Source organism: Lygodium microphyllum, chromosome 13 (assembly GCF_053477565.2).
Source record: "Lygodium microphyllum isolate KBCC chromosome 13, Lygodium_microphyllum_v1.1.10, whole genome shotgun sequence".
Lineage (NCBI taxonomy): Eukaryota > Viridiplantae > Streptophyta > Polypodiopsida > Schizaeales > Lygodiaceae > Lygodium > Lygodium microphyllum.
Window position 1 is genome coordinate 116,138,616 of NC_141147.1, and position 15,949 is coordinate 116,154,564.

The 15,949-nt window shown below is 41.0% G+C and overlaps 1 protein-coding gene across 4 annotated transcripts in view; it reads left to right on the plus strand.

Moving 5' to 3' along the window:
- The window catches only part of LOC148027098 (Chaperone DnaJ-domain superfamily protein), a 39,858-nt gene extending 24,436 nt beyond the window's left edge, over positions 1-15,422 (plus strand). Inside the window, exons 2-4 of one of the 4 annotated variants that reach the window (XR_015692937.1) lie at positions 13,403-13,471; positions 13,554-15,011; positions 15,100-15,421. Coding sequence is in view for 2 of the 4 variants with exons in the window: in XM_087691631.1 (XP_087547757.1) it covers positions 13,403-13,471; positions 13,554-14,255 (771 nt within the window). In the remaining 2 variants the exon portion in view is untranslated. Of the gene's footprint in view, positions 1-13,402; positions 13,472-13,553 lie in introns of all 4 variants that reach the window. The other 3 variants (XR_015692936.1, XM_087691632.1, XM_087691631.1) reach the window with 3 other exon arrangements.
- The last annotated feature ends 527 nt before the right edge of the window (positions 15,423-15,949 follow it).

Here is a 15,949-nt window from a genome sequence, read left to right on the forward strand (position 1 = left end):
CGTCTCAGGGCCTCTAATGATGGAGGAGCTTGATAAGACATCATAGGAACTGGAGAAGGTGTCTGGGACATTGTGTTTCGGTTACGAGTCGTATTGTGTGCCTCGCACAAAGACTAGCTCTCCACAAGATCCATAGGATACTCTTTACAAGAGCACCGGCTCTGATACCATATGAAGAAAACTGCTAGGTTTGCACTGAGGACACATAGAGTGTACGACTACGATAGAAACACAAAGAGATAGACACAGACACAGAGGGCAAAACTCAAACCCTAAACGCAAAACTCAAAACTCAAACACAGAAACTCAAACATAAACAGAAGAAGGGAAAGAGAGAACACAACTCTGAAGTGAATGAATGCTGTAAATGAATGTACGAGTGTACGGTGTGCTCAAGGATAGAGCAATGTCGGAGTGTGACGTCCATCAGAGACGGATCCCAAGTTTGTGACCACCGGTCGGAGTGTGAAGAGAGAGAGAACTGCAAAACGCTGACACCAGGGGCTCCAGAGACAGAGGCGATAGCTGCAGAATGGTGAGATGACACCAGGCGACTCCAGAAGGATGCAAATGCAGACTGTAGGATGTCGCCTGATGTTGAAGATGCTGGCGATGGCAGCTGGAAGCCAAAGGCAGCCTGGGAGATGGTGCCTGACAGTGGGTGACAGTTGGAAGAAGGCGCCAGGGTACTGCAAGGCTGGAGGGAGAAGGGGCAGCAGTTGCAAGGGCTGGACAGCCACGTGGAGGTAGACTGATGATTGAAATCTGCACTGGAGAGTGTGAAACTTGCACACACGGAATGAGGTTGAATGGGGGTAGCTTGTCTATTTATAGATGTGGAAGGGCGCCCCAAAAATAAGGGTTTCCACTGAACTCTCTCTCCCCGTTTTAGGGTTTTACTCTAAAAGAGCATTTTTTAGTGTGTTTTGGGGTTGGTTTAGAGGTTAATGAGCAAGTAATGCATGTTTTAGCTCAACACCCCTTTATCTGTATACTGTCCTCATCTACACTGGAAACATTGCTTCATCATATACTCTTGCACTTTGGGAAGCTGAAGGTACAACATACCACCATCGAGGTTGTCGGGGGTTTGGATAGAAAATTACCCATTCAAAATCACATACAAGAGAGATTTAATATTTGTGATATATACCATGTCGTAATAGAAGTTTAAAAAACATGAGTTCATCCAGCTGTTCACAATGGGCCGGCAATATAAACGTGTTGCGCAAATCTGTCCATCTTTTTTCGGAATCTATTTCGAGAAATCTAGATAGACCTCGTCAAACAGTTGCCTCGGTTTTTTCCAGTATTACTTTGAACCACTGCACATCGAATAGGATCATGGAGAAGCTACAGTAATCCACCGTGATAATACTTTGCAAGTTTCCAAAATACTCAATCTCTTTTATAACAATGTTTGGATCCGTGGCTTGCCGTTGGCTCTCTTGCTCAAACTTTGCCATGATACCAGAATCCGTTATGGAGCGCATTTTGTCGATACGCTCCACGCAGAAATGTCGTTGGCGCGACTATACCACACTGTATATTTTGTACTGTTCATTGAAACGATTAATTAGTTGTCACATACAAAATCTAGATACGATAGCTTATAAAACATGTGGTCACATTTGGACTACATCCCCTTGAGAATTCCCACTCCTCAGTAGAGATCTCCACTCCTTTGTGAGAGCTTGCGATCAAAGCTCCATGCGACCATTGCATAGATATAAACCGCGGCATCTCCTCCATGCCCTCGGGATATCGAATTGGCCAGTGGTACGGACTATATCGAAATTCGAATTATGTTTCTTCTCGATCTTTTCTGGCTTGCTCGTACCTAGTGAGTCACGTCTCCATGGAGGCATTGTGCAACATACAAAAATGATTCTCTCTCCTCTATTGCAGCATCCATCCTTTTTTCTACCCCATTTTCAACCACCACATCTCCGGTCAGTCTATCATTGTCCTTCAACGACCATAGCATACTGTTGTCTGAATCTACTGTTGGCAGCTACTGTGAAATATGCATTAACGCCTCAAATACCAATTAACCTTCAGTCATGCCGTCTTCAGGCCAAACTCGTTGTCACACAAAGCCTTTCAGGGTTTTCATGAAGCGCTCCAAGAAAAACATCCATCGCGTATGGACAGGTCTAGCAATCTTCACTTCGTCTATAAGATGCACCAGGATGTGGGTTTGTATCATGAGCATGTTGGTGGACAAGTACTTCTCAAAGAGGCAGATTGTCTCCACTGCTCCTCACCTTGCGGATTCAATAGAGGATGTTTGATCTCCTTTTGTGAATTCCATTGCACTAAATTTGACAACTTGTAAATCGCCTCTCGTATTTTTGAAGTAAGGCATCTTGCGATTGCGATCGGTAATACAAATTGCTACAAATGAAGAAGCATTACGAACAATGACTATACTCCAAATAGCAAAATACGCAAGTCACTTACAATCTATTCGTAGTATAAACTTGATATATCTTATGTCAATCATGGTATTTTAGCCTTGTTAGTTGGTCATCTTTAGAAAACGTGAATCTGAGAGAACGCATAATATCCATCGGAGTACAGATAGACCTGATAATTTACTTCACAATACGCTCTTCTTTAGGTGATAAAACCCTAGGAGTGCGAGGTAGTTGCAAGCGACCATCAGCACTCGACTGTGGCCAAAGTGTCTCCATCTTGCCTACCTTCTTCGAATCTATTCATGTCCCTGTAGTGTCTCTCTTTCTTGTGATGTAGTCCCAAAGTAAGCTTCCCACATTCTTGAAAATATGCATTGGATCCAACAAGAAGTTGATTTGTAAGTGGGTCCAATATGGCAACTCGTAGAAAACCAAGAACTGTTGCATTCCATTTGGATGCGACTCCGTGTGGATCATTTTCAACTCGTACTAGCTTTGGGTGTTCATTCATGTTGGAGGTTATCTAAGAAAACCTTTCCTCAGTTCATGACCCTTTGGCAATAAAGCGGCATGTCCTTGATATTCGTGACCTTCGGGAGTCTAACTGTGGCCCACACAATGAACATGCATAATAACCTGAGGTAATCAGACCTGTCTCAACACCTCTATTTAGTGAATACAAACTTGAACGAGCTATGATAGATATGACCAACGAGAACGGAAGCCTACTACCTGAGCACTCCCCGAATCCCGGAAAGTCATGCATGGTCCACATGAGAATGGCTCGTATATTAGCGGAGTGTCGACTATCGTGCTTGCTCATATCTTCCACGACGATCCTCTCATTCCACAAAATCTTAAGCTCATTGACTAATGGACGGAGATAGACGTCCATATTCTTGACTTTGTAGCGGCCAAGAATGAGCAAGCTAAGGATCAGGTGTCATTTCTTCGTAGAAATCCATGGTGTACGAAACATGTGAAGTATATGGGGGATAAGTGGAAAGTGTCTAAGAACTTTCTGAGGGACGGTTTGCCTTGCAAGTCTTGTCGATACCTGTGAGCACCACACTTAGTACATGTCTCCATATCTTGTACTCTCCTCGCAACAGCACGTAATCGTTGACACATGCGTGGATGTTGTTGTAGTCCATGCCAAGCTTTCGTAAAACATGCCGTGCATCATCACGAGACTTAGGCATGATATTTTCAAGTGGTAATATATGATACTTTAGCAACCTGAAAAGAAATTATAAAATACCTTAAAAAAGCACAATTGTTTTTTATAATGGTGCAGAAAAGAAATCAACGAAGCGTACATAGAAGGTACTTGAACAACTCGGTCACACTTGCATTGCTCCACCCATATTTTACTTGCACACTTAGGAGTGCAAGTAGCGTCTTCAGGCAAGATACTCGGCACCCATCATATAAGGGCATGGATGCTTTCTCTCTAAGCGGATTAGATGTCTTAGTATCAATGGGCATCAATGCATTTTGATCATTGCCTCCATCTGAGGCTCCAAGATTGTAGAAAAGTTTGAAAGGCCGCCTGTCTACTCTGGTATTGACGGTATAGATTGGGTAGTGCTTTCCAAGTGGTGGATTGGCTCAGGCACTCCATCCATCGCACGCTCACGAACTCTTCTAACTGGCTGCAATAGGTGCACTCCTCCTTGGGATGAGATGTCACCTCCCTTCATAAATTTTACGGCCACATCCAATGTTGTATATGATTTTCAATTAGTTCACGAATATAATGCATGATTGATACACACTTTTCTTATCGTTTGCTCAAAGTCTGAGATCGCCTGATCAATGATCTCCGATTGAAACTCTTTGAAGCATTGTACGTGTTCCATAGACAAGCGACGCTTTCGTCTAATTGCCAGCAAGGACACGGGACACGCTGATTGAGATACGCCTCGTGATCTTGAACATCGCGACCTTTATCGTTTTCCATTTTGTCTACGTTACAATAAACAATTTGTTTTTGTTCTCATTTTCTTTTTCTTTCTGAATTTATTTGAGAAGGGATTTCTTCTCTTGTAACTCAACAAAAGTAACACCAACTGTCATCTTGGTTTTCTCCTGATTTCTTTGATTCTCCCCCTTTCTTTGCACCTTTCTTTGCGCTCTTTGTTTTATGTTCTCTCCCATTTCTCTTTATTTCTCTACCCCCTCTTGTATAACTACGGTCTTAATAAGTGATTAGTTTAGGTAAGGAAGTGGTGGCTTCTGAGGAAGACACCTCTTGCTCTCCAAATTTGTGATATGTTCGATGTGTCGTATGCTAGGTACTAAAAAGATTGCTGCCTAATTTATCATTGTTGGCTAGTAAGGCTCATTTAGTGATGTGGTCTTTGTTGCATAGTGTGTAAGCTTTAGAATATTTTTGATGATAAGGTCCATTTTTCACAGTGTATTTTCTTTGTCTAAGCTATGATTGTAGGGGTTTCTAAAGTCAATCAATATTTGGTCTCTCTATTTCTCAAATTTCTTTATGTATTTTGTGATTTTTTTTTGATTTATTTCTTTATGTATCTTGTGTTCCTTTATTAGAAATTTGTAAATTTACTAACTTGCAAGTGTATGTAGGTGTACCATGCACAACTAGGCTTTTGTTTTCCACAATCAATGTGATTCAGTATAAATGCAAGTATCTTTATGATGATGGTGCTCAAACTTCCAATTCAATTATGACATATGCAAACAAGCATTCAATCACAATTTTTACAATACTACACAATGTGTGAACTCTCTTTTTGATGATCCAACCACTTGTGAGTGATTTTGTAGGCTAATTAAGGTGAGATCCTAGTCTTCTTAGGGTTGTCATCTCTTAGATGTAGTCACTTTTGATGACCTAGCTGCATGAGGTCCAAGGGCTTGACTATCACTATTAGTACTACCTCCACTCGAGTTGTTCTCACCAAATGGTTCTAGGTGAGCATAATAATAGTTTTAGGTTGACTACTCAAGTTCACTTCTCGAGGTATGAAGTGAGCCTTTAGCACTTACTTTGGAAGTGAGTGTATCAAAAGTGTTGGCATAATCTCTTTTGTCTCTATCTAGCACTCTAAAAACACTCCTAAAGGTGTCCAAACAAGTGAGTTGAGTTGAGCTTCCCGCTAGTGAAGACTTGGTTACTTCTTCTCAAGTGCAATGGCCCTTGTGATGTGCCAAGGTGTAGGGAGTTTCTTTCACCAAGCTTTTAACCATGAAATGTCCTCTTGCATGATTACGGTCTCTCTTGGTTTTTCTCTACCCCTTCGTGTTTTCTCATTCATTCTCTTTCCTCCCTCCCTTCCTCCCTCTCTCTCTCTCTCTCTCTCTCTCTCTCTCTCTCTCTTTATTATGTTTCATGTTTATTCCCTCTCTCTCTCTCGTTCTTTCTTCCTTTTCCTTTCTTCTTCTTCTTCTCTCTCTCTCTCTCTCTCTTTTTCTCTCTCATTTCGTCTCTTTCTCCCTCAATGCACCTCATTCTCAACAAAAACAAATAAAAGAAAAGGAGAAAGAACAAGAACAAACCAAGAGGAAGCAATGTACTCACCGCAAAGGCTCGAAGATGGATTCTTTGTCTCCTTTTCGCGACGGCTCCTCTTCGCTCTTCGTACACTTCCTTCTCTGTTCCGCGAACGGTAGTGCGGCGGCGGCGGCGAGCTCTCCTTCTCTTTCTCTCTCCCTCTCCGACTCTCTCTTTCTTTCACTCTCTTTCGCTCGCTCTTTCGCAAAATGCCGCGCTTAGGTTTCGACCGCGTTTTTTTGTCTGAGTATCGTTGGTATCAACGATGCCACTAATTTGCGTCGGAACTCGGCGTCGCTATTCTCCCCTTCCCTTGTAGTGCATACTATTCAGCCACAGTACCCTGAATGTATGCTGAATACATTCACGATCCACTACTTCTAGAGCTGTTCATTACAATTTATTGAGGAGCGGATATGCTAGCTCCCTCACAAGTATCAAGTAATACTTTGAACCTCTGCTTTGTTGAATCTGATTGAGCCCGAACTAAAGTCGGCTCTAACTGGAAAGCATCAAGGTAAAGCTGCAACAACTGAGGATGGTGTACCAAGTCATCCTTCTCTATCCATTTGGCATCCATTGGTGAATAATTGTGAAACTTCACTAAGTACCTTTTGGAACCCTTACCCCTGATCTTCCTCTCTTTTTGTGCCAAAATCTACTCTAGTATCAGTATTTCATTGAGTTCTTCAACCTCCAATTGAATTTCAAGAGATACATCCTTTGGCACATCTCCATGAAAAGGTCTAAGCAAGCTCACATGAAAGGCATTGTGTATCCTCCAATGTGGAGGCAATTTCAGCCTATAGCATGCATCAGTGATCCTCTCCAACACTTGAAATGGCCCATAGTATCTCATAGACAATTTTGGATACAATCGCTCTTTGCCCTTCATCTTTTTCAGCCGTGCCTTTTCAAATCATAGCAATACATAATCGCCCTCTGCAAAGTGCAAAGTATGCCTATGATGATTAGCTGCTCTCTTTTGCTTATCTTTAGTGAAAACTAAGTAAGTTGAAATATGATTTTTTCATTACTTTGGAAATAGCAGAAGCAGATAAAACAGGGATAGATTCCCCTTTCAAATTTACATCCAAAGTACGAACTTTGCCTCTATGGAAGAGGATCACAATCATATCATGAGTATCAATCACTGCATGCTGAAACTAGCCTTCCTTCCGTGGATGGGTGGTTAATCCGTGATTGCAACTCAATTACAGCAGCAAACAATTTATGCAAATCTGAAAATACAAATTTACGCATTGATCTTGGATAATGCACACTTGATTGGCCCCAAAATTGGCGCCTCTTTCAGTATTTCTTTAGCTTTATTGAAGAAAAAGTTGATTTACAATGAGATTCTCCTGATTCCCTTCGCAATCCAAATTTCCCTTGCTGTCCAAAGTGACCAGCAAGTTTTCAATCTGATTTGCCCCTTGATTCGGCACTTAATTGGCCTTCACCCACTTCATAGACGATGAAAATGCCCCAAATTCAATGGTTGGCTAGTCTTCCATCTGAATTTAGCTGAAATTCACCTTTAGCCTTCAAAAGTCTAAGTCTTGTAGCTTTCAATTTTTGGCACGTTTCTTAAGGGTGCTACTAAACTCTAATTTCTACTGTAAATTAGAGTTTAAATAGAGAGATTTGCAATTTCTCAGCCTCCAAGGGTCCAAATGCTGAGATCTTCGGAGCAAGGCTCTGAAATGGTTGGGAGATGAGAGAGAAATCTGTAGAGAGAGAAAATTTAGAGTTTTGTCGTGAAGAATGATTGAAAATCAGTCAAATGCAGCTGTTGCTTTGCTACAACAGCTTGTAGATGCAAAGAATTGAAGAAAATCAGTCATTTACTGTTGTTGTCCTGTCTCAACAGCCTGTAGATGCTGTCACCTGTTGTTGATTGGTTTACTCTTGCCCTTAGCTGCCTCAGAAGGTCCTCCAATGGCTGCAAATCTGACCCACAGTATCTCCTCCCTCTCTCTTGCAAGCTAAATATACTAAAAATTGCCTCTCTTCAGTCTCTAAAGATGTTTCAGTCTTGTATGGGCATTTTTGACAAGTGGCAGCCTTTTCAAATGGTTTTTCTAGCATTATTCATAATTAAATATTAATTTTCAGTCTTTAAAATATTGAAAATTAATCTAATAATTATTTCGGTGCCTAGAAAAATAATCTGATTGGCCAATAATTAAATTGGCTAGGCAACTTCCATTCCCAAGTATTTTTGTGCCATCTTTGACTATTAGATTGGCATTAGGTACCATTAAATGCCACTTCTCTAGTGTCACCAACTGACAGTTATGGCCAAATGAATGACCTAGGCCAACAACTGACACCAGATACCACTAAGTACTTATGCGGCATAACTTATAGTTTTGCCTTTGATATCCCGTGATTTCTTCGGGTCTTCGGCTCGTAAATTTACTTTAACCCTAGTTGCACCTCACATGTGCAATATTTACTTAATCGTGTGATTAAAAATTAATCCACATGTTAAGTGAGGTTTCAAAAATACATGTCCTCATGACAGCCCTTCCCCTTGAAATCCTTGCAATCGTCCTCGATTGCATTGCCAAATGCATCAAAAGCAAAGTACTACATTGAAATTTCCATAGGGCATCATAGTGAACACAACATTGTGCATTGCTGTTCAACCATTCCTTATGCCCAATATATTCTGAAAATTACCAGCCAATAGAACGTAACATAAGACTCACAAAAAATCTCAGAAACATTGCCAGATTATCATGTGACTTGACCATTTCTCATGAACTCAGCTTACATACCTCTGTAATTTCTTTATTTTTTGAAGCATATTCAAATTTCTCTCTTCTTGATATTCGGCAGGCTTTATGCTGTTGTCCATGGAACTAGATGTAAACCATTGAAAACTGAGCATAATCTGATCATAAACTGATCACTTGCTGATCTGAGAACTGATCACAAACTGCTTTAAATTTGACCCCAAACTAATCACAAACTCATCGCAAAAATTGACGAGCAATCAATGCAAAAACCGATGCAAAACTAATCCAAAAAGTGACCATAAATGGTTCTCAAGCTGATAAAAATTTGAGCTGAAACTGATCAGAGTTTTGTCTCAAAATTGAGGCAAATTCATGCCAAATTGATCATAAGTTGATACAAAAGTATAGTTGGAGTGCCCAGGTGAAACTCATACTCATCTGCATACATCTCACAGTGACTAGTACACTAAGTAGTGATATCATGGACATACTGTCAACGCAGTATCTTGGATGTATGCTGAATACATCCGAGATCCACTACATACGAGAGCTGTCCATAACTAGAGGAGTGGAAGTGCCACCTCTCCCTTGAGCATCAGGCAATACTTCGGACCCTTGCTCTGTTGAACCTGACGGAGCGTAAACTAAAGTCGGCTCTAATCGAAAGGCATCTAGGTAAAGCTGCAACAACTGAGGATGGTTTGCCAAGTCATTCTCTTCCATCCATTTGGCATCCATTGGTGAATAATTCTGAAATTTCACGAAGTATCTCTTGGATACGTTACCTTTGACTTTTCTTTTCTTATGTACCAAAATCTGCTCAGGTACCAAAATCTCATCTAGCTCCTTAACCTCAGGCTGAATTTTTGCAGACATATCCTTTGGCACATCACCACGAAAAGGCCTAAGCAAGCTCACATGAAAGGCATTGTGTATCCGCCAATGTGGAGGCAATTTCAGCCTATAGCATGCATCACTGAGCCAACACCTACAGCAGGGACAGATTCCCCTTTCAATTTTACATTCAAAGTATGAACTTTGCCTCTATGGAAGAGCGTCACAATCTTATCATGAGAATCAATCATTGCATGCACACGATGACACCAAGGCATACCAAGCAAGACGTCACATGTCCCTTGCATGCCATACGAATCTCACCCATGAGTCCTATCTCATTCTCTCTGATGCCTAAACGGGCTGCCATATGAAGAGAGATGAAATTTGACTGTGCCCCTGGAGCAAGAAAAATCAATGCATGCAGATCTTTGATTTTGCCCCATGTCTTGCAAAGTTCAGTACTATCTTGATTAGGCTGATCTGCCACTACATCAAGCACTAAACCAGCAGTGGTTTTGCCTTTGTTTCCCTTATTATCATCCTTTTCAACTTGCTGTTTATTAGGACAGTTGCGTGCCATACGCCCTTCCTATTCACAAATATAGCATTTATTTGCGGCCATCAGCTCCCTACGTCGTGCATTACTTTTCCCACTCTTTCGCTGCGGTCTGTTCCTCTTTCCAGCCCTATTTTCAGATCTGCCTTGATTTTCAGCTTTATTTTCAGATTTACCCTTTTTCTTAGCCTTTGCCTCTTTGACATGTAACTTGGCATCATCATCGTGAAATCCTGCATCCTTTCCACACAGCAATGTGTCGGTTGTAGTAGCAATTTCTATAAGGTGAGACATGTTGGAAACAGTGGGCTTAATACAAAAATCCGGAGTACCCTTTGGCAAACCACAAATATACTTCTCTACCTGCTCATGGAGGGATACTGTGCAATAAGAAGTAATTGGCAGCAATGCATCCTAAAACTTCTTATTATACTCATCTAAGTTTTTGCAGTCTTTGGAATTCAACTGATTCCAAGCTATCATAATGTCTACTTCAAAGGTACTTGTCAACCAATTTGAAGCAAACATTTGCTTGAACTAGACCCAAGTGGTAGGTGACTTCCCTTGAATAAGAAGTGTAGACCACCACTGCAATGCATTTCCCTTGAAAAATGTGGCTGCCTTGTATATCTTAGATGCCTCTATGAAGTTGCCTCCAAAATAGGCTGCATCAAACTGCTGAAAAAAAACAAGTGATTTCAGCCTATCTTGTGTACCACTAAAAGGCTCAAACTTCGCGCTTTTGCCACCTTCATCATAGTCCTTCCGCGGACCTATGGGAGTCAAGTTATCATAAATGGGCTGCTGCAAAAAGGGTGCATTGGCTGTATTTGCATAAAAACTGGCACTATTTGGAGCATCTACATGACCAACACCAAATCCTTATGCTCCATCAGTCCCTGGAGGTGTTGATACATATCCATATGGCCCGCTTTGTGCCTCAAGCATCATGCTTATGCTGCCATACTTCGGAATAGGCATTCCACTTGCATTACCCGGATACATTGGGTGTTGTGAGCCATGCATTGGCTACTGCATACCATAGGGATTCGTGCCATACATTCCCGTATGTGGTGCTTGTCCAATCATAGCATGAAAAATGGTACCACCACCAAAGTATCCTTGCTGTCCCATGCTTGCATATGCATAATTGCCTTGCTGCACATGTTCCCATGGATTGGCACTACCAAGTTGGCCATGCATTTGCACTTGCTGTCCCACGGATATGAATTATTTGTGCTCATCAGGCATTTTGGGCTCTTCTAAAGAAGGCTTAGGCATTTTCTTTGGTTCTTGTGGCTGTCTCGAAGCTGTAGAAGGTGTCTTCCTCTCAGATTCTAAATGAATACATGAATCACCACCTCTTACAATAGATAGTAGCATGTGAGGGATCCAAAGACTTGATCCCATGTAATTTCCTCACGTACATAAATAAGGAAACATTCTTTTAGAATTGTTTACAACCTTTCCTCTATCGCACTTGGAAATGCCAAGGTTGGTAAATGATACCTTTTCTAGACTATCATTTTTAGTTCTTGTGAACAATCTTAAGGATCCCCCAACCCTCCATGTCAAAACATATGAATATGTTAGTAGATATCTCAAAGATATCCTTGACCTTGAGTTGTAAAAGCACAACATAACATAGGAAGAGCCACATGCAAAGAGAGAACAAGTTGTTGAGATCTTTGGAGCAAGGCTATGAAATGGTTGGGAGATGAGAGAGAAAGTTGTAGAGAGAGAAAATTCAGAGTTTTGTCTTGAAGAATGATTGAAAATCAGTCAAATGCAACTTCTGCCCTGCCACAATAGCTTGTAGATGCAAAGAACTGAAAAAAATCAGTTAGTTACTACTGCTGCCCTGTCTCAACGGCTTGTAGATGCTGTCAGCTGTTGTTGATTGGCCTTCTCCTACCCTTGGCTGTCTCAGAAGGTCCTCTAATGGCTGCAAATCAAACCAACAACATCTCTTTCCTCTCTCTTGCAAGCTGAATACACAAAAAATGCCTCTCTCTAGCGTCTGAAGACGTTTTTTAGACTTGCATGGGCATTTTTGACAAGTGACAGCCTTCCCAAATGGTTTTTTCAGCATTATCCATAATTAAATATTAATTTTCAGTCTTTAAATACTGAAAATTAATCTAATAATTATTTCGATGCCTTGAAAAATAATCTGACTGGCCAATAATTAAATTGGCTAGGTAACTTCCATTCCCAAGTGTCTATGCGTCATCTTTGACGGTTAGATTGACGTTAGATACCATTAAACGCCACTTTTCTAGTGTCACCAACTGACACTTATGGCCAAATGAATGACCTAGGCCAACAATTGACACTAGATACCATGAAGTACCTATGCAACATAACGTATAGCAACTTTTGCCTTTGACATCCCGTGATTTTCTCGAGTCTCGGGCTCATAAATTTACTCTAATCCCAATTGCACCTCACAAGTGCAACATTTACTTAATCATGTGATTAAAAATTAATCCACATGTTAAGTGAGGTTTCAAAAATACATGTCCTCATGATAGTCGCTATTGAGGTTGACACTTAGTTGCTCTTCTCCTTACCGACAAATCCTTATGTTGAAAGCTTGTTTTGGCATTTGTTGCTCCAATTATTTTGCCCTTCACACTAGTAGTTTGCATAAGCTAGGCCAACCTGCTTATCATCAACGCCATGTGCTCTACTTGCAATTAGTGCTCAAGTGTCTCGCTTCATTTGTCCTACCCACTTTATCTACCTCATGTTGCTCACTCCCAATGCCCAATAGGTCATGTTAAATGTGCCCATGATCTGGTGCCAAAATGCAATGCTGACCTTTAGCGTGTAGTTGACAAGCATCATTAGCCTCATCACATTGCACATTTGCCGTGAGCAACGCATCTCATAACAATCTCACCACGTTACGTAGCATCAAACAACTCACACATGCTTGTACGACGCCCAATAGTCCCACATAATAATTTATTGTTTTTTCCAAGTCTCAATTAGCATTAACCAAACAAATAAATTTCTGTTTTCATACATTCCCCATCTAGCACAAAATGTTAGGGATTTTGCAGGAGGCACAACTTTTTAGATACTGTGGTGTTTTGCCTTACAACTTTTTGGGCACAACTTTTTAGGTACAACTTTTTAGGGAAGCTGGATGAACTAACTTGGGAGTTGGGAGTCTTGTGTTCATTCAGATACTCTGGTGTTTTGCCTTAAGCTCTTTTCAAATGTCATGTTCTGCATTATGTGACTAATAATTAGCATGGAAGGTCTGATCCTGACAATGATTTCTGACAACCTTTTATATGCTCTGCAGTACCATCCGGATGTGAATAAGGAACTTGGAGCTCCTGAAACGTTCAAAACAGTACGTCATGCATACGAGGTGACTTAGCTGTTTTGGTTTTTTGCAATTTGTAGGGTCAGCATATCGCTATAGAGTATCTGATTGTGCATTTTATTCTCAGATATTATCTAACAATGCTACCAGAAATGCATATGATCATTCTCTAAAAATGCAACGGCGTACCAGGGAAATGTATAAATCTTATCCATCAGGCTATAACGGAGAAAGAAAAGCAAGTATCAGGAATATGTATCGACAGAAACAAAAGTTTCCCTGGAAAACTATTGATAATGAAGATGCATGGGATTACTGTTCAGCAAGAGGAGTAACAGGAGAGAATGTACATGAGTACTTTAAGAATGCTGGCAATAACACAGCTAAAAAGAATTGCAAGTATTCGGATGAAAAACATGATTTTGATGCACAAATGAAGTCTCGGAGTCCATATCTGATTGTAGGTTGGGAAAAGTCCTTTCTTAAGGTCCTCCTCAATTTTTCTCTTGTAGCGTTTATATGGAATGCCTTTGGAGCTCAATTAGCACTGACATACTTTGTCTTTTTCATGCCACTTAATAAAGAGCACACAGCTTGGTATAAGTTGGCATGTGTAGTTGCCTGGCTAATTGGTGGACATAGGGGTCTTGCTCTACAGTATGGCATATCAACAACAGGTTGGCTTTATGGCAAGGCCCATGATGTTGCACTGGCTGCTACTCTTTTGGGTCTTTGGATTGCGGGATTTGTTACAGATTTTATTACTCTGCCCTATGCTATGGTTCTGTTCATGATATGTATGTATGCGAGTATTAAAGCAAGTCATTAGGCTTTTTCATACCTGCTCTTATATACATTGGTTCTGTGCAAATATGTTTGGGTTCCCAACTAAGAAAGTTACATGGAGCTCAGGTTAACTTTCAAACCTTTCGAAGAGTCTTTCTGTGGACTAATTTTTAGACCTTCTGAAGCAGTCTGTATGCTTTTCTACCTGTTTACAAGCTCAGACTGATGCTGTACAAGTTCTCTTCTGCACTATCTTGCAATAGCAGGTGGGGACTTTGAATGAGTTGTAAAATTCATCTGCTGTAAGGCTGGCTTGTAAACTAGCAGCTTTTTGGCTGAAGGGTATGACTATAATGGCTAAGGTCCCACCCCTCAGCCTGTTCATCTGGAACAGCGGCAGTGCCCTGGTAATGCAATTGGGCCGGTCGTTAGGCCCTCAAGTGACGCACGGGGAATTGGAGGACACGTTAGTGCATCACCAGGCCGGCACCGAGGCCTGCAGGGTGTTATCTGTGTGCCTTCCTCCCCCCAGCCTCAAGGGGAGGTCGTATCTAGAAGGCATTGTACAACCAGTGCCGGTAATGACGCCACAACTGACTCTGCCATGGTGGGACCCTCAATGCCTCGTCACGAGACCCACCCTGTCCTTATGGGGAGGGACAGAGACTTGGCTCTTGCGCAAAGGTTGACGAGCTTTCATGAATACCTGACAATTGTGATATGGGGAGCTGGAAGCTTCACAGGACGGTTCATGTGGGGCACCTCGAGACGTTTGCTTCGATCAGAGCTCTACCGCAAGGTTAGGAGGTGTGACTGAATCAGGTGCGTTTCAACGTTACAGTCAAATCTTGTGAAGAGATATCTGACAAATTGTTCCCAAATTGTAGATTTCTGACAGAAAGACTCTTCGAAATTGTTCCCAAATCTTGTGAATAGATTTCTGACAAATCTTGAAAGTTACATGGAGCTCAGGGTTCCCAAATATGTTCGAAGCATAGATTTCTGACAAATTGTAGAATTCTTAAGTTTAGTCTGTAATAGAAAAGCTACTATGTTGGCTATTTATACCCTCTGCAATAAAGGCAATAGTATCGATAAAGATTCATGCAAGAAACGATGATCAATATAAGATGGTGCTTGAAAAGAATATAGAAGGGTTCAGAGTTTCAGCAGAGAGTACTTGGAAATAAAATACAAGGGGTCAAAGTTATAGAAGTGTAAATTTTGGTTGCCATAGTTGCTTCTTCTCATTCATCCTCCTTTAAGTTCGTTATCATTATATGGGAGTGACTTTCTTGCTTGCATGGGGTAAAGTAGGCGATTGCTTTGAGTAGTAATGTAAGTGCTTGGAAAAGGTAGCCTTAGAACCACATTCACATATTTTTATGTCAAACACTAATCAAGCACACAAGTGGATGAAACAATATTGCAACATTAGCACTTGAAAGTGATGCATCCTCATAATGTAAGTATATCACTTCCTCAAGAGAATTGATGCTTATGGAGTAATGGGTACGTTTGAGTAAGCGTAGCTAATTTTGTTCCTTGACTTTACTAATTGCCTTCATCCCCTTTCGTCATGGGCTAGAGGAAACCTTCTTTTGGCACCATTGCTAAGAAAAAGAAAGTTTGCTTGTGTGAAAGTTTATGTATTGTAGTGGTATGGTCTTAGGATCCTTTGCATTTTTGAACAAACTTTGATGAGATTTGGTGAGTGAGGTGGTTTGGAATGCAATT